The following is a 19,622-nucleotide window of genomic DNA, read 5'->3' as shown; positions in this document are numbered from 1 at the left end:
CGCGAGTCAAACCGGCCGCGCAACCGGCGGGAAGGGGAGGCGCGACGAGGCGGCGCCGGAAGGGGAACTGAGAGAGCGGCGGTGACAGACCAGCTCCGCCCCCTGCCTGCGGCCGCGGAGCGTAGGGAAGCTCTGACGGCGGCTCGCCGTGGGCGGACGGGGCCGGGCGCAGGAGGGGGCCAGCCCGTCCGGTCTGTAACGCGTTTGCGCACCTTCAGTGCTCACCGAAGATCGCTTCAAAATGGATAACCAAGGTACCTGTGCGCTGCCAGGTGCTTGCTTCCCTCTCCCCTTCACTTTAAGGGACTGTTTCCCCGTTCCAAATAACGAGTTTTTGTGTTTGGTTTTTTTTCCAGTGGCCAAGCATAGCCAAGTTGTGTGCTGAGCAGCAGCACATTCTGGATTTCTACACTACAACAAACCCACCCAAAACACGTTTTCTTCTCTCCCTCCCACATGCCATAAAGAGATGCTGTGCATGGATGGCATTACACAAACCGGCCAAGACACTTCTTGCCTCCGATTTCCTACCTATCTAGAAAAACAAGTGGACATGATAGATTCCAGGTTATCTGTAAAAGTAAGGTCAAAACCCTGCAGCAGTTAATGAGAAACGAATTCAAAGCATACAAAGATATTACTTGCTACAGTAGCATGCAAAAAAAGTAGGCTTCAAATTGAAGTCTTGTAATTCAATATCTCTGGCATTTAGGTATTCAGCAATTAAATTGTTAACAGGAGATGTAGCAATTTGTCAAATCTTACTAGTTGGAGGAGCCCTTTCCGTGCTCCATCTCTTCACCTGCAGGTAAAGGTGTTCTTCCAAAATCCTGCTGCAGCCCCCTCCCACCTTCTACTCAAATAAGCTAAAATACAGTGAAACACCAGCTTGTAACTTAACAGACTGAGTTCTCTTTGTACTTATTTTTTAGCTACAGCACCCAGCCCCATGTAGCAGTCTAGGAGCTGAAGGTAACAAACAGTAGTGCAGACTCAGAGTACAGCTTTGTTTCTGCAGAGAGAAAGGAGCCTTCCAGAAAGCCACCTCTGAAGAGAGGTGAGAAGAACGTAAACCTCAGATCCAGCTCTCAGCCATCTCCAGTAGATGATGTGTGGTGACACTTCACTCCAGCTTTCCAAGCAGCACATGGTATTGAATACGGTACTGAATACATGACAAAAATTTGGTTTAGAGATCCTTCAGTAGGGAGGGAATGTATAGAGGAAAATACAAAATTACTCAAAGGGAGAAAGTTTACCATGACTAGAAACAGCAATGTGCTGCTTATTTCACATTAGCAACTGCATTAACACTGAGCTCTGAGCACTGTCTTGGCAGTGATGCTTCATCTACCGTGGTTTGACATATCAACCCATGAAATCTTTCATACCATACACCCAATTAAAGCCAGATGCGTGGTGTAAGGGAGAGAAGTGGAAGAATGATGACAACACAGGAAGGACAACTACCACCCAAAAGCAGCATAATAGAAAAGGGGTTTAAAACCCCAGATTTCACTCAAAAGTTGTTTATGATGATGGTAAGAACACTACCTAATGTCAGAAACCATACTGAAGACAAAAATAAAGATTTTTTCTTTGTTTAAAAATACTGATGAAGCAAGTTACATACAATAGCGTCTTTCTTACAGATACTGGCCAAAAACTTAACACACAAGTATCAGACCAAAGCAGAAAGTTATCTTCCAGAAGTAAAGTGTCAAGAACCAGTATTTATCCTGCTTTAAGTATTATGTTTAGCAGTGGCATTTTATAGCTTGTCAGAATTACCAAATTACACCTCAGCTTGTTAGTCAGCAGCTTCTTTCCTTGATAAACAAACACTTCACTGAGTTGAAATGCAGAAATATTTATTTTGGTTTCCTTCATTGGTTTTGAAAATTGTTTTGGTTTTATAAAACATAGAAATAGCCAACACTAAGCAAACATTTGAATTCCAATGTAACAAACTACTGCTCTAACAGTTGACTTGGATTTGTGTACCTTAATTGCACACATGTATGAAATTATGCTACAGGGTAGTGCATTACAATCACACACAAATCTTAGTGCAAACCTTGTTGTGCTTGTATTTTACATATATCCATGTTTCCAAAAACCAGCAATGAATGCTAATGCAAAACCAACTCTGTTAAGGATAGCAAAAGATTTATGCTGTAATAAGGCTTATTTCTGCTCATTTCTTAAACAAAAGGTAACTAGTTATTTTGTAATTTATCTGGGAATTAGGTTTTTATTCCTGAACAAATACCTATCCCATGCCAACACCCAGTTCTGTTGGCATATTTAAATACTTCCAATTGCTGCAAAGCATCAGGCAAAAACATTCTACCTGACCTATTTTGCCATTCAGTGAAGATTACTTAGTGGCTCATACATAAAGCACAGAAAACTGAGAGGTTATGTTAGAAGCTCTTCTGCTTATAGAGGACCTGGCACATTTTAAAAAATGCATTTTAAATACACATTCGTTACAGGGAAACAAGTGGCTAGTACAGGTGCAAGGTTTACCTGACTGTTAGCATAGCCCAGCCTCCTGAATGGTTTGGTTTTAGGTCTCTAGTGTTCTTGCCAGAGTTAGGATCTGTTCATTTGCAGGGCTGGCACCACTCTGGAACTGTGTTAATGTAGCAAAGGCGACACTTGCTGAATTAACTGCAACCACACTTCCAGCACAGACTTACTGAGGAACTCACATTCATCGGTCTCCTTTGTGTGGGGTTCTGACTTCTGTCTTATAAAAGTACATCTCAGAACTGGCTACTGCTATAGAAGGGAGAAAAACCACTCTGATGCCTTGCCCCACTTAACATTAGGACTAATGCAAGATGTGGTACCAGCTATACAACCGTGCGGGGGTTTTTTGGTGGTTGGTTTTCTTGACCAGATAAAGTAATCCTTCTGAGGATGCAAGATACCTAGAGGCATTTTCAAACCTGCCAAATCCTTTGTGGAATTGACAACTACAAAATACACTGCAGACAGCAAACATGCTGGCAATAAGAAAACCTTAGCTCCTTGGTGAAGGAGAGTCCCATTTTTGGCCAAGGAAGTCTTAAATAACTTACATACAGTTAAGGCTCTTTTTGGAAGTTGTAGGTCACCATAAAAACAGTATGCAACACAACTGGACAGTAAGGCAGTGTTCCATTGCTTCAATGTTCCTATGGCAAGTACCCATTTTTGTACAAGTTAATGATTGCACAGTTTCCTTCCCTATGTTTGCTGTAGTCAAATTACAGATATGAAGGCCAACAGTAGACATCAGACGCATGCCACTTTCCTCACTCCATTCTCAGTTACATCTTGGCATTGGCATAGAGTTCATCTATCTGCGACTGGAAATATTTCCGCAGTTCTGGTCTCTTCGCCTTCAGTGTTGGTGTCAGCAGACCGTTTTCAATAGAAAACATTTCGGGGTGCATGACAATGTCTTTGACCTGGAAGGTAAACAGTTACTAGCCAAGCTGCATCTCTTAGAATAGATCAGGCTATTAAAAAATTGCCCACGCATCGTACCATAGCCCATCACCTAAATTTTCCATATGCAACTAAAAGCAGTTTCTGGAGAGTCAGATTATACTGGTGTGGAGAAGTTTAAAGAATTAGGTGATCAGTTCTCACAAGCCTCTCACCTGTTCAAATGACTTCAAACCAGATTCTTTCCCAATCCTCACCATGTCTTCCAGAATGTGTTTTTTGAGGTCCTGTGGATACAGAAATACATTGTAGAGCTTGAAAAAGCTGATGCAGAACAGCTAACTCTTTAGTTAGGTATGACTCACCTTGTTTTTGCATAGCTCGTCATAGGAGCCCTCAAATCCCTTTTTCTTGGCCCAGCTGCGCAAAGTCTCAGGATCAGGTACCACAACAGCTACTAAGAAAGCCTGAAAGGGAATTTGTCAAGCCTTTTTTCCCCCCTCCTTTTAAAGCCATCACTTTAGTTTCTATGTATTTCTTACTAGTCACTGTTAGGTTTTGGACAGCATTTCTGATCCTGCTGTAAAGCCAGCAGCCTTCTACTACTTGAACACAGGAGTGCAGTTCAGAAGCTTGCACTTAAGAGAATTGCTCTTTTTAAGACCCACATTTCAATTTACGCTTGCTGAAAGCTGGACATCTTGGGCATTTGAGGGTTGGTTCGTTTGTGTTGGGTTTTTCAAATTTTATTTTCCCTGCACACTGTTAGCGACTTATATACAGTCATTAACACTCAAATTAATCCAGCTCCACTACCTGGTCTGAAACTAAATCCAGAAACATGTTATGTGACTGATGGAGTTGAAAGTGCATTCAGAACCAAAATGTGTAATGTTAAAAATACTTAGGATTTCAGTCCCAAAGTTTGGGGTGGGGGGAGGGAGGAAAGGAAGACTCTTTTCTGCAGTCTCCTCTTGCATTCATTTTTAAAGTTACCTGAAGAATCCTTACCTGCAAGCTCTCTCCATGGACAAACACCTGAGCAAGTGCTTCACATCTCAGATACACATTTTCTATTTTTTCTGGTGCTATGTACTCTCCCTGGGCTAGTTTAAATATGTGTTTTTTCCGGTCAATGATCTTCAATGTACCATTCTGTTGACAGAAACAACTTCCACTCAGAAGAGGCACTTCAAGTGAAAAACCACTCTACACAGCTTAAGCATGCCACACTAACACAGTAAAATACTGCTAAAGCCAGAGTACTGTCAAACTAATGTTTGACGGAAACAGGCTCTGCATCCATCTAATCTAAAGTAGAGAAAGCCTCAGGATTGGCACTGTTAATACTATTTTAGCCCCAGCCATGCAGATTTATCTACACAGTAACTATACTCCATCTAAAATTACTTGTCTTTCACCTAATTAATTGTGTTCAATACCAAATATTTTCTGTTTTATGATAAATTACTGCTAATAACTACAAAAGTACAAAAGTTTCAGCTATATAAGTTAACTTACTGGTAGCCATTTCCCAATATCTCCTGTATGAAGCCAGCCATCTTTGTCCAGAGCTTCTGCTGTTTTATCTGGATCTTTCAAATAGCCACGAAATACATTTGGCCCTTTCACACACACCTGAAAACAGCCATTTGTTAATGTATGCTACAGTGAAGGAAAGTTAACAAACACTATTTGCAATGAATGCGTTCCCCATGAGAAATTAATAGTCCCCACTCAATAATCCCCATTCTCAATAATCTCCACTTAAAAGGACAAAATTAAGTTTATGCATTAGTACAGAAAGCTCTACTCAGGGTCTTTGGAGACCTAACATTTCCTTTGGTATAAAGCATAATAAGCTATTGGAAGGATCTGCTCTCTTCCAGTCTAGCAGCAATGCTCCTACCCGCTATTTGAATAATCTGAATTTATCATAGGAATTTATTTTATTCAAAGAAATTCTGCTGGATCCAGAAATATTACCAAAATTAAACCAGTAATTATCCATAATTATAAAGGAAACCTGCAATTTCTTTAAATTGAAGGTTGTCTGGATTTGTGTACCAAGTAGAAAACCAAGAACAACCTCTCTGGGTATAACTGAATGCATGGGCATTATTAGGATCAAAAAAATGCTTACAAGGTATGAGGAAAGGACCAACAAGATCAAAGGTTTATAGGTGAAGAGGCTGTCAGAGAATCAGGTCAGACCTTACAAAGCTGAATTTAAAGAATTACTAGAATGTCTGAATATAAGAGGACATAGAAGTAAAGCAACTAGTCAGGCACATGGGAGTAGAACCTGAAGTATCCAGAGATGATCCCAGATTTGAGTATTTTCTTCTCAACATAACACCCAAGGTTGTGCAAGTTTTCTTTCGAGGGGATGGGGGGAGGACACAGGACAGGACTCTTGTTATTTAAGAATCAGCAGGACACTAAAATACCTCCTTAGACACGAGGACAGAGAGATAGGCAAGATAAACAATTGATACAAAGCTTGAAGATGCCCACTGCACACAGCTGTTGGGGAACCAGGAAACCAAAAATCCTTAAAACTCTGCACAGGAGTCCCCAGAAGCAACAAAAGATTCAAACCATCACACCAGCTTGGGAGTGGCTTGGCATGCATGGGTGACAGAAGACAGCAAGAGGGGTCTTGGTCTGGGCAATAGTATCAGGACTCTATATAATTCTATTCACAAATTTATCTGTCTTGAACATGGCTAACTGGCAAAACTGAATAGCAAGACTGACAAAATGGAGAATTTTGAAAGCTCTCTCTCAGAAACAAGGACTAGGAGCATATAAACCAGCTGAAGAACAGACAAACAGTGAAGAAGATGATCTATTTTTAGGCAAAGAATAATAAGAGCTAATTCTATAGCTATAGGCTTCAGTTGTGTAAGATAGATTACAACACCTGTTAAATTCAGAATAGTTCACACTGAGGAAGCTAGGACTGAAAGACTAAGATGGTACCTGATATATTAAGGGGCTACCATATTTATTCAAGTCCAAAGTAATTCCTAATGCAGCAATCTCTCACAGGAAGTACAAACAAAACATTTTCAGAAGTTTTTTTTAAAAACTACTAAACTGTTCCTCATTATGACAATTTATACTCGGTTCCTCTAGCAGACCAAGCTTTACAACTATATTTAAAGTGAAGCCAAAATTGCTGATGAAGACTACACATGGGGCCATATGCAAAACAGGAAAGAATTTTGACATTGCTCTCCACTTGCAAACAGTTGCCCACCACCAGGTCCAACTGAAGCCTGAAGTATTTCTGGAAATAAACCCCAATGTCTCATATAAATTACAACTAAAACAAATAAAGATTATATATTGTTTGCAATTACAAATAAGTTATACTTGCTTAAGCTACTTTTTATTTACCTGTTTCTCACCACCCAACTGCCCCCAAGGCCTCTCAAAAGCATAAGACATCACCTTAATTTTCTTTCAGGGCTTGGGGAAAACAAATTACTACATGTATATATAAATTGAACAGATGTCCAACGTTCAAACTGTATATATTTTACTTGGAAAAAAAATGTTGAAAAACACAGCATATAAAGGATTACATACAAATCTGAGTTCTCAAAGTGCAATTTAGAAAGTATACGTGTTCAATTTGTACAGGCAGCAGAAAAAAGGTGAGAAGAACATGCAGGCAGTTGTCACAGATCATTAGCAGCCTTCACGGCATTTTATCTCCATTTCTCTTAATAGTGTTCCAGACATGTTATATTACCTCATTCACACATCACAAGCTGGGTAACACGCTACATGCTTCAACTGCTTTCCAGCACTTGGCAGGGAAGGTAGTGGGGGGAAGCCCTCTACTAGCACTTTATTGAAGGATAAATGCAGTAGGAGAAAGCTAGATTTTCAGCTGTCCCACAGCTGGAAGATGGCATGTTGGCCATACAACCATAAATACACAGAAATCCATTTTCCCACAGTAAGCTGCTTTTTCTCGCCCCCAATACACTATTTTCTGTTTTGCTTCTGTGAATTGTTAGCTGACATTGCAAACAGGCAAGGCAGGCATCTTTCATTTTAGGTAGCAGGCCACATTTAGCACTTTTACTAAACTCAGTCAATATTTCAGGAACAAAAAACATTTTCCAAGATTTCATAAGAGGCTCATATTGACCTTATGAAATTACTTACCTCACCCTCTCCTTTGGCAGCCAAATAATTCATTTCTTGTACATCAACAAGCTTGATGGCACTGCATGGCATGGGTGCTCCAACATGACCTATTAAACAGAGTAACACTTCAATAGCTTGAACTGCTTTTTAGTCAGGATCTTAAAACAGTAAGCTGATTACATGCTAAAGTAAAAAAAAGATAAAAACTGACTTCTGGTAATGTACTACTGCTTTTTATTAGAATCAGGATTCTCACTCTATGAACATATTTAAGTAGCAAAAGTCCCACTATAGTTCAAATTATTAGTAGTGTTTCAGCTCAGGAGCTAGAGATGCAACAACTGACAGAAATGCAGACTGTTCCAGCACCAAAAAATTTCCATCTCTGTGCTTATAAACAGCAGATTCCTATTCTGTACTTACAAGGACAAAGCCTATTAAAAGCTTGGGTTACTGAACATTCCTAGCTATTGAAGGGTAGCAACTTCAAGGGAACCCTTCAAAACTTTTTAACCTCACTTGAAAAATAGAATCTTGTGCTTCATGAGAGGTGTACTGAAGACTAAATAAATGTGATCAGGAACCCCTATAGCATCCTGAAATTTAACACTGGCAGGCCATTAAACACCATACCTGCTGTCCAGTCACCAGGCAGTGACAGTGAGCATCCAGCTGTGCATTCAGTCTGCCCATAGCCTTCATAGAACTAGGACATGAAACCAAAAGATTATTTAAAATTCTTACTTTTCAACATACAGTTTCTTCATTAAAATGAAATTAATATTTTTGCTTTTTTCTAGTTGCTTAAATTTGAGTTTAGCAAAATTCCCAGCACCTTCTAAAAAATATCTCCATATTAGTTTTATCACAATACATAATTTTGAGTGCTAATATTCCACCTTTGGTTCCAGTATTTACTCAAAGTTTCACTCAGTGTCTTCTTCTTGCTCCCTCTGCTCTCTGTTTTGATCTATACAGGCGTCACATAGCATGTGAAACTAAGAACAGTGGTGGCACTAGCAAGGATTTCATTCACGTCATTTAAGGACAGGTTTGTCCAAGACAGCCAGAAATGGGATCCCTATACCCCATCGTAGCTCTGATTATTCTATACAAGACAGGCTTCCCTCTTCTGTGCAGAATGAATTGCTACACCAGCACACTACTGAACAACAAGCAGTCACAGAAGCCTCACAGTTTGGAGCGTTTTCTATCTTTGAAATTTGTTTCAACACAGCTGTTTCATCCTGTGTCACTGTTATTCAGATGTTACCTCAAAAAAGCATATACTTGGAAGAGGCTCTGAAGATAAATGCAATGTGTGCAACTTGATTCTCCCCAATCTCATCCTCAAAGCAAGAATGCTACAATATCATCATGTTGATCAGATTCTCTACAGTAGTTACAAATACTTCTGTAAGCAAGGCAAGTCGCAAAAACTCAATCCAATAATGTTAATTATTGCTTACAGCAGCCCCTAGAAATCTTTCCCTTAAGACAGTTCAGCTGGGTACTTCAGTTATAATGAAAACTTCATGATTAATACAGAAATCTCAGGAGACCGAGAAATAAACTCTGGAAAGGGGTATGCACTTGTGTAGCCTCCAAGAAGAATGCAAGAAAGAGTTAACCATATAATCAGACTACCAGAAATGCTCTATCATCAGAGCTGGAATGAGGCACTAAAACCTTTGTTTTAGGATTAAGGCCAGGAAACTCACCTGACAGCCAAGAGCTGTTCTCAGGAAAGTCAGTACACTTGCAGATACAGGTGCTGCTCCTGTGATCATAAGCCTTACTTTTCCTCCCAAACTTGCCTACAACAGACACAAGATACTGTGGACACCAAAAGCATTTTAGAGAAATTTCCAGAGCCTTTTTCCATCTCACCCTTAGCCACTGTTCACCAGCAGTGCAACCCACAAATGTTAGAGATTAAGGTTTAGCCTCCTATAGCAAGCTGTCTTTCTTGCAGTGTTAATCTCATTAATGGGTAGAAGAAACAGTATCTCAAACACACAGTTTCTACAAAGACTATGCTGTAGTGTCCCTGTAATACACACTTGGCCAAAAGTCTAAAAAAGAGCTTAAGTCATGGCCTTACAGCAATGACTATTTTTAACTGCCTCAGCTTCTCATACATCCCAAATGCTATAAAAAGGAGCCACAGGGGCACGTTGTACAACCAAGGTTAGGGCCACAGCAAGTGAGTGCCCGATATAACAGCAGGCATAACTTACTGGTGACCAACAGTGAGGAGACAGTAGGGGCTGCAGGTGGCACAGGGTCACATTTACTATTCCTCCTTCAGAAGGACAGTGTTTGCTTTCAAAGTGGTTAGTGAGAGAAGCATCAGACTGTTTTAGAGAAACCTCTCTAATACAGTTGGCTGATATTATCAGAACAAAGGGAATTGAAAAATTAAGTTGGAAATATAAAAGTTTTGGTTTTTATTCTGCGTAGTCAGGTAGTCTTAATCAGTGATGAAAGCCATACCACATTATAACCATTCATATGGAATTCAGCAATTGCAAATCGATGCCTATAAACTAGTAAGTAGATAGCACATACAGTGATGCTTCACACTTCCAGTATTGAAAACACATGTTAAACTGCTGTTCTGTAACACAGTAAGCACATTTGGAGCTCTGTTCTCTAAATGATCATAAGCAAATAAATAACATAATAAAAAAGTTCCAATATCCACCATACAAAGGCTCTTAGACTCCGAGGCTTTCAAGCATACCTGTATTTTGCGGAAGATGACTTTATCCCAGAAACTGTTATTTCTAACTATACCACTTCTGAGTTCTGCTTCTTTCCTCTTGGAAGCAAAATCCAGCATCCACCTCTTTAATGAAGTATCTGCCTGTCCAAAAATCTTTAAAGAAAAATGATCTGTAGTTAAATCACAGACTACCATTCCCTTTCTTACAGAAGCATGCATCAAGATTCTTAACAGTGAAAATGAAACTAAATTAAACAACCTTTATTGCTAAGCATATTAATTCTGGTAAGGAATACTTGTGGATTTTGATTTTGGCCTCTTAACCTCAGTTCAAGAGATGTCCACCAAAATTAGCTCTTAACTAATTCTTGTTTCCCATCCAACCATGCTTTTTCAATGTATAGTTTCTTCATTAGAAAGTATGAATTAAAGTGGATGTTTTACTTTTCCATTCCAGTTTGACCAAAAGCCAGATTAAGTATAATCCTCACCATATTCTAAAGTAACAGGGTTTTGTGAGGAGATGCAGGTCCCTTCAGAAATACCAGAGAATGAGGGGCTAAGTTAAAAGCACTACAGGCAGGTCTTAAAATTTCCTTCCCTCCAAATGTATCAAAATGTAACTATTAGTTCCTGGGGCCAAACAGAACCTTGTATTACTTGCTGTTCCTCTAGCCTCATGATTAGAGCAGGGTCCTAGCTAAGACAGCATAGGCAGGTCTGTCATTTCTTTAGCAGTCACAGGACTTCTTGTTGTATCCTTCAGCTCCTCTGGCTGGATCCTAAGAAGAGTCAGTCATCCACATGCAAAAGGACGATTTAAAATCTTAAGTTCAAGAAAGAATCTACTTCTGAATTCCCATCTCAGATGACCCTGAGCAGGCAAGCAGAGGAGAGATAGAGGCTGCAGACACACCCTCTCCACAGCACTCCTGACTGGCTGGTTTAGGGTTCTCCCTGCTAGAACACACTGGCTGCTGCATAGGAAACTTGTATGCATGCCTGCAAACACAGGCAAACACCTGACCTTGGTTTACAAATTCCACTACATGAGTCAGATGCTAAAAACGTGGCATGCAGATGCTAAGCCTCAAGTTCATGTTGTAGGCTGGACTTAAATAATTTGCTTAGAGCAAAACAGCAAGTCAAAATTAAGCAAATTAGAGAGAACCAAGCCTCCTAATCAGACTTTTCAATACTAGTATTTGCTGCCTGAAAGTGTTCTAATAGCACCAGTACTATTCCTTGCACTTTCAGCTGTCAGCATGCCAATTTAACATCCCAGAGCACAACAGCTTCTCCTACCATGTCAGCACAGACTTCATGAAATCTCTTAAAACCCTGTGCAGATCTAGACTCACACCTGTAGACTTACCTTGTCAAACATTCTGTTCAACAGTCTTGGTACTACAGGAAATATAGTTGGCTGCAGTGTTTTTAGGTCATCCATAAGTAGTCTGATATCCCCTTGAAAGAATCCTATCCGAGCTCCATGGCACAGAACCACACACTTAAAAAATAAAAAAAAAATTAAGTTTGAAAAGACAACATTTATAATGTATTCTAGCTACAGGTGTATGATGATCCTATGTGGAGTGGACTGTGCAGGATCTATCTTAAATTCTCTCAGCTTCTGGACAAGTTTGACAGCATTCTCAGACTATAGGATGGGACTGGAAAGGCCAAGTAGCAAGACATGTCTGTTGTACACAGGCCAAGGACTTTGTCAGAATGAGCTACAGCACAAAAACCCTATCTAAAGAGTCAGCTGGCCAAATAAGGCAGTGCCAGTGACTCAGGGATATCAGAAGACTGAAAAGCAGATCTTCTCTATTTTAAATATTTAACAAGCTTATTTAAAAATACTAGAACTTTGTTCCCTGCTATACACTACACTAAGAAATTCTGCATTTAAAGTTGGCACAGGGTTTCTACCTCGTGCTACTCAATTTTAATTCTCTTGCACTCTAGTGTTCCTTCCTGTTTCACAGGACTGATGCTAGCAAAAAATCTGTTGTTAGGTGATCAAGCTCTCTGGAATATTCTAGCAAAGCCACTGCTTACTTTTGCATCACTTCATACCTACAGACATAATCCTATCATGTTCTATATTCTCTATGTTAGAGTCTATAAGCTCCACCCCTACACCTATACACACCCTTTTCCTCTTATCTTGTTTAGGTTTTATTTATTCTTTTTAATAACTTCTCTATTCTTCTTGTGTTTATCTATAAAGAATTGACTTTATTTCTTCTGCACACTCCATAACGCTTCTTCCTTCATTCTCTGCCATCTAGTCTCATCTTTTCTGCACAAGACATGCTGAAGTGTCACCTTTCCCTTTCACCTCTGCTGTGCCACCATCTGCTATAGAGCAACAAATGCATCAGTCCAGACAGTGAGCAGCAACTGCCTTTGCTAAATGGGAACACGTTTATCCTGTTCAAGTTCACTGACCCTCTAGCTTCCTTAGGAAGCCAAAAGTCAGTGAACATCAACTTTACAATAGGTGTAGACTCTAAAGATTGCTTCTCATGGAGCCTGCATTCATACCTACCCAAAACAGTAACAAATCTTTTCTCCTTTCTGCCATTTGATGCTTAATCTCCTTACATGAATATACAGGTAGACGCCTACTCTGTAAAGGCCTCAAACAGCAGAGGAATACTGAGATCCAAATACTCTCATTTTATCCTGTAGAACACAAGTTCCCATCCTGTTTTTACTGCATGATCAAGGGCAGAACTGTTACCTACAGTGCTTGTACCTTCTGGTGCAAGATAGGCATCAGTAAAAACACATTGAGGTATAACTGTTATCCAAGTTACCAGGAGAAAAAGTGCTGAAAGCCTAAGGATACCTGTACACCTTGGTTAAGCTCTATTCCAGATCTTCATAGCATGCATACACACACACACACACACACAAACATTTTTATGTATATACACACAAGCTTTTTTTGGTAGAAAGTTCAGGATTCCTAACTGACATCACTGGACAATTTCTGGGTCCATGTGCCTTTTCACACTTTGCACAGAGGCTGTTTATTCCTCTGCATAAATATAGTGACATGACTACCTTCAACATACATATTTGCAATTTCACCTAAAGGAGAGGTGTTAATTCAGCTTCAGTAAGTACAGTAATTAAATACCTGTGCCTCTACTGTATACAAGAAGTTTGAAGAAATCACATCCTTTCAATAATGCATACCACCTAACTACAGGCTCAGAGGTCCTTATTAGGACTGCCAGTATTAAGACAACCTGAGCTCCCTCATCATCAAAAATGAAGCCCCAGGTTTTGCTGTATGATAAAACAAACTATCCAAGAGAACTTCAAAGTTTGTCATTAAATGGCATTAAAAGCTATTTTCATTCCCTGGAAGACTCCACTGAAACAAAATCCCTCCCTTTTTATTGAAGTTTCCTAGAAGCAATGTTAAGGTTAACCAACTTAAAATTAGTTTCAAGTGAGAAGGATGCCACATAAAATAAATTTTATTGAAGTTTACAGAATAAATAATTTAATTTTTAAACATGTATTGATTATATTAGAGGGAATTTCTAGGCTGTGTACATGAGCTAAGGTATTATCTCATGTTCTAGTAAACCAGCTTCTTATTAACCTTAGCTCTAAGGTTAATGTTTATATTTAGGCATGAAAACTAATTGTCTAGTACTCACTGGATATTGTTTATGGGATGTTGCTTTCCTGAATCTTACCTGAAGCTTTCATATACTTCCACATACATGTGAAAGAGGCAAAAAGGAATAGCATGTATCACTGGGATCCAAGAGACATGCCTTCTTTAAGAAAAGAAGCTTCTCAATAGTTCTGTACAATAAACAGATGCTTACCTCAACGATTCTCTCAAACATGTGAGCCAAGGGCAGGAATGATATCAGAATGTCATCAGAGGAAGGCATGAATGTTTTCTGAAAGTAAAAGTGTTAGTAAAATTAATTCTTGATTCTATTCTGTCCAAGTTAAACACAACAATGAAGTGTGCCACCTAAACTCTAGAGCATATCCCTCACATGAGTTTTTTTTGTAATGAAGCCACATTGTCTCTCTTTGAAAAGATTACACATGCTAGAAGTCATTGCTCTTAACACAGATTATTACAATTTATCTTTCATATGATCATGAATAGAAACAAATTCTGAGAAAAACCACAGAAAGTTCTACTACAGACATCGGGAGGGAGGGGTAACAAAAAAAAGTCAGCAGTATGCCTTAGGTGTCTAAAAGAATTCACACTTTCATCTTAGATCATAAAGTCTGTTTCTACAATTTACCACAAGGTTAAGATATTTACTGTAAGATACCAAATTACCTTGAATTATTTCATTGTGTTGTTTACTTTAAAAAACAATTCTGTATGTGGAGTACTTGGCAAAATAAGTACAATTGTATTTTTAGTTACACCTGTATGTTAGAACTGTTGCCTTAGCTAGCCTGCAGATGAATGTTAGTAGTCTACTGTAAGCTTAAAGTTAACACTGTATCAAGTAAAAATACTAATCACAGAATCACAGAATATTAGGAGTTGGAAGGGACCTTGAAAGATCATCCAGTCCAACCCCTCTGCCAGAGCAGGATCACCTAGACTAGGTTGCAGAGGAACGCGTCCAGGCGGGTCTTGAATGTCTCCAGAGAAGGAGACTAAGTAATGCTTCTTGCTCATTTATGCAAGGGCTTTAAGTATATGGGGGATTAAAATATTATAGCTTCTCCCACCCTTAGTGCAAAAGGTTAGCCTCTACACAAACCCTCCGATACAGAGCTTCCACTAATGACAAACACTACAAGCCTGTGGCAGAAGGTAATGTATATTCCCATCAGGATCTTTAGGATTTTGCTTGGATCAGATCAAATTGTAAGTCTGTCACATTTTTGACCCAGACAGAAGAAACCAGTAAACAGCAACTTCTGAACTGGCATGGGCAGAGTGATGTCTAGTTACATTTCCACTTGGATCTTATTAAAAGTTAAGACCAAAGTTAATGAGATTTCAGTGTTGGTTTTACTCCCAAGATTCTTCCCTCCATGCAAATCCACAATGTTAACCTTTATAGTTTACCTCTGTAGTTTTCACAAAAGCTGAAGCATTGCTGACTATGTTTTGATGGGTGATCATAGCTCCTTTGGGGTTTCCTAAGGAAGAAGCACATCAAGATGCAACAGTGAAATTTTTAGATACTTTAGTTTTACCACTGCTTGATAACTTAATGTAATTTCAATCAAGCAGTCCCTCCTTTGATAGTAATACCTTTTTTGTATGTTAATTGAACAACGGCAGAGAACTTGCTAACACACTTTCAAGAACAGATGGTAATAGTTAAGTACTGAATTTGTGTTCAAGTCCTCAAACTTTATAAGGAGAGCAAATCCTTAAAAAATTGTCATGTTTTTCAGATAAGCTTCTCTCATTCAAAATTCAACACTTCTGTGAAGATGCAGCTATCAAACCCAGACTACTTTCTGTTCTCACATCTGCTTTAAAAACATAGTTAGTCATTGTACTCTTCCCTTTTGCTCCCTGACAGTGTTGGATATTAACTTAAGTGTCAAGCATGTGACATCTAGTCAGTAGATTTCTGTCTTGGTCTTACAGCAAGGCTGCTTAGAGCCAAGGAACAAATTTTGCTAATGTGGTATGAAAAGACTACAGAAGAATTGAAAAATCTAAGTCTGATACAAAGCTCTTATTATAAGAGAAATACAGGTTCAGTACTTATTTCCAAGCCCAAAAACGTAACACCTCCACCTCCCAACTGCAATTCTGTAGTGATCAACAGGAGAAGTTAAAGGGAGCCTTACCATAAAACTGCCCCAGCTACTACTTGCCAAAAAGATACAGCAGCAGGGGAGAGTCTTGAAAAAAAAAAAGTAGGAGGGCTTCTGAATTAACTTTGCACATACAGGATAATAAATTCTGCATAATGTAATGAGGTGTACCTGTCGTTCCACTGGTGAAGCAGATGACTGCTAGATCTTCTGGCTTTGGAGGCTATGAAAGTTAAGAAAGTATTAGTATGGTTAAGACAGCAAGGAGAAAGATTTTCCTGGACAAAACACTGAAATACTAGTGTTACTTTTGAGCTACAGGAGGTAAGGAGATTTGCTAGTTTGATCTACAGAACGCCATCCAGCTTCAGATTGTCACTTGAACTAAATTTATACTTACCACAGGTTTTTGCCTGTGTGCTCTTCCCAGCTCCTATAGAAAGGAAAGGGTAGACAGTTTAGACATGAGCACATAACTTTTTTTGCTTTAAAACTTACCAGACAAACATTACTAAACACCATAATATTTCATTATTTAGACTGCCTGTTAAGGGTTTTTAACTTATAAAAGAGTAACAAAGGCTTTAAAGGATGTTTTAAAGATATACAGAAAAACTACCATGTTCTACCAATAAAAAAGTGGTAACATCGAAAATACATGGGTTTTTTTCCAGCTTGTAAACTAGAAGTCACTTGCTAGAGAGGCTCAAGCTTAAGCAGTGTTATGAGACGCCACAGCAGGCAATCAATTCTCTCTCTCATGAAGATGAGATGTGCCACTGACAACTGTTGAATAGATGAAGCAATATCCATCTCAGTAAGCACGTTGCACCAACATCCCTGCCTGTGAGAAGGAAGACTGAGTTTCCCCATGAAGAGTCATTGGTGGTTTGTACTCCTTTTATACTGAAGGGAGGAGGGCACAAGATTCTCTCCTCCAAAACCTCTTCTCCTTCCCTCTCCCTCCTTTCCTTATGATTATTCAGGCCTGACTATTAACGATGCCATAATTCTTTAGGCAAAAGCGAATGGATACCAAGGAGATCCTTTTATCATCAAGGATACAATAATTAAGAAAAAAAGACTTGAAAGCTGATGTTCAACATCTATGAGCTTTGAAGTTTCAAATCAAGACTTATTACTGACATGCCAATTTAAGACTAAAAACAATACTTGTTTAAGGACTTATGGAAACCTGAAGCAGACCTTTTGTTAAGTATAGGTTTGGAAGCGGCCTTTCAGGGCAGGCATATCAACTTCACCATTGCCTTTGCATTTCAATTGTGCAGCACTATGCATTCCTTTACAAGCCCTAGACTTCCTTTAGTATGCTGTACCTCTTAGAATACCCAAAGAGGTTTAAGAAAAAAGCAGTGTCTGGAAACACAGTTAACATTCCCATAGCTATAAGTTTGCCCTTCAGAAACAGTGCCATTATGCAAGTTTGCCACTGTCTGCTCAAAACAGCAGCATCTGCATTTCAAGTACCACCAGAAGCTCAATACTTCCCCAGGACTTGTTTTGAGTAAGATCTGGTATTTACTGAATATACAGCTCAAATCACCACACACTTCCATTGATCTTCTAGAAGAGAACTCCAACATCTTTTCCTATTGAGCAGCCATTTATTTACAGCTACTCAGCTCCAAGTAACCACAGCATGCATACAGATCATTAGATACACTGAGGAACTGGTCACAAAACCTATAAGCACAGGTGAGGAATAAGCTCAAGCCAGAAATCCAGAAAACAAGTACTGAAAGCTGGAAATAGTTATTCTAATCTAAGTTCTTAAACAGTTTATAGTTGCATTTCAGCAGACACTAAAAGCCTCTACTCTTAAAAAGGGGACAAAACTTATTTCTGCTCACTGAAACGCTATCTGAAATATTTAACTGTGCCTAACTTCTGAGATTTCGATGAGAGGCTCTTGGAGTACCTATTACTACATTAATACAAACATGAAGTGTTGTTACAACAGCATAGTTAAGTAAGAGCTACAACATACTACTGGCAGTTGCTACTTAAACATCTAAACTTCTAATTTAAAAATAATATTCACTCCCTAGTTTTGTTTTTCTGTAGCTAGAAGAAAGCTGCTGCTTCTGCTAAAAAACTGGAGCTCAACTCAAAGAAAGAAGCTGATGTTGGCATACCAATCTATTCTTGAAGTTTGGGCCAATCTTTTTCAAGTTTAACTCAACCCTTTTGCCAGTGAGCTACAGCACTGTGTAAGTCACATACTGGTTTTAGCCCCATTTCAACTTGGCAGTTATGCTGAGGCTAGTTAGGTATGATACAGTTAATCTTCTTTTAAAAGACATGCTGGCATTTTTGTATCTATATCAGAAGGTGGCCCTGCTAACATAGCAGTTAAGACTGCTGCGAAAATAAACTCTGAAAATTTTCACCAGTTCTTGACACCTGCACAAGACAAGCACACTTATTTGGAGATGCTCAAGTCAAGCCTTCACCAGAACTTCAGCTGGAACCAGGCTGAACTCAGTTTCTTAATCTTTACTGTGAGATGTACTTCATGCAGTTTGATCCTGGGACAGAATTCTCCAAATAATGATTGAAGCGGTGAAATAAATTTGCATAAGAGATCTATGCAGACAAAATAACTACAAGCAAAACTGAAACTTGAACATTAGGTGGCTAAGCAAAATGTTTTCTACTTGCAAAATCTGGAAGTCTCATTACTCCACATTATGATAAACTTGGAACCTGGAAGAGTTTATTGCCATTTTCCTCCTCTCCCAGAAAACATTTTGTAGATTCAGTCTACAGGGGCAGATGCCATTTTTCACAAGATCAAAACCTGCACAGGCTCTTTTTGAAGTAAGTATTTCTGACGCATTAGTCACAGTACATAACTATCATGTTACTACTTCACGTGAGCAAGCCTTAACACTCAGATCTGAGGTTTGGTCTGGGCTACGTTAACAAGCTTTCGCTCCATCATCTTGGCATATACACTTTTACATTTTGAACACTGTTAAATACTATTAGCAAGTTAGTTTCCTTCTATTTCTTTTGCAATCTTCAATCCAAGAGATAGTTAAGTATTTTGAAACTAATCCACCACATTTTGTTTACAGTCCTAAAACCTGTTCAACAGACACTGTCTTCTTCCTCTACAAGTAAATGGGATGAAAGCAGTAGAGCAGGTTAAGTGTGCCTACCTCTATTTCTCTCATGCTGAAGACCTCCACCCCACACTTTTTGCCACGTTCCACAAGATCTAAGCCAAAAGACTCCATGATAACAATGGTGTTGAGTATTGGAGTTTCCCCCTTTTCCACACTGGTTAGCAGAAGTTTGGCCTTATCAGGTTTGTCACAGAAAACCAATGACAAATCAGCTGATGAAAGAGAACAACATTATCAATATGGCAAGTTGAGTTTAGACTACGTCTGTAATTTAGATTATGGTAACAGAAGACTCTTCTGAGGAAGGATACAGCCAGCAGCTCTCAGTCAGCCCTGCCATC

General features: G+C 39.1%; 1 protein-coding gene across 5 annotated transcripts in view; it reads right to left on the bottom strand.

The window, feature by feature from the left end:
• Positions 1–3,049: 3,049 nt before the first annotated feature.
• Positions 3,050–19,622, bottom strand: part of ACSL1 (acyl-CoA synthetase long-chain family member 1) — a 28,059-nt gene continuing 11,486 nt past the window's right edge. For 4 of the 5 annotated variants that reach the window (XM_010191180.1, XM_010191179.1, XM_010191181.1 and 1 more), the window contains 15 exons: positions 19,315–19,493; positions 16,530–16,562; positions 16,301–16,352; positions 15,423–15,496; positions 14,197–14,274; positions 11,712–11,846; positions 10,355–10,489; positions 9,330–9,425; positions 8,242–8,314; positions 7,627–7,715; positions 4,963–5,079; positions 4,453–4,596; positions 3,807–3,908; positions 3,657–3,728; positions 3,050–3,461 (listed from right to left, as the gene is read on the bottom strand). In XM_010191180.1, coding sequence (XP_010189482.1) covers positions 3,321–3,461; positions 3,657–3,728; positions 3,807–3,908; positions 4,453–4,596; positions 4,963–5,079; positions 7,627–7,715; positions 8,242–8,314; positions 9,330–9,425; positions 10,355–10,489; positions 11,712–11,846; positions 14,197–14,274; positions 15,423–15,496; positions 16,301–16,352; positions 16,530–16,562; positions 19,315–19,493 — 1,520 coding nt within the window. In that variant the 3' untranslated portion in view covers positions 3,050–3,320. Of the gene's footprint in view, positions 3,462–3,656; positions 3,729–3,806; positions 3,909–4,452; positions 4,597–4,962; positions 5,080–7,626; positions 7,716–8,241; positions 8,315–9,329; positions 9,426–10,354; positions 10,490–11,711; positions 11,847–14,196; positions 14,275–15,409; positions 15,497–16,300; positions 16,353–16,529; positions 16,563–19,314; positions 19,494–19,622 lie in introns of all 5 variants that reach the window. The other variant, XM_010191182.1, reaches the window with a different exon arrangement.

This window comes from Mesitornis unicolor, unplaced genomic scaffold, assembly GCF_000695765.1.
Source record: "Mesitornis unicolor isolate BGI_N332 unplaced genomic scaffold, ASM69576v1 scaffold39558, whole genome shotgun sequence".
NCBI classification, from domain to species: Eukaryota; Metazoa; Chordata; class Aves; order Mesitornithiformes; family Mesitornithidae; genus Mesitornis; species Mesitornis unicolor.
The sequence above is the reverse complement of the archived record's forward strand: the minus strand, read 5'-3'. Positions and strand labels throughout refer to the sequence as shown.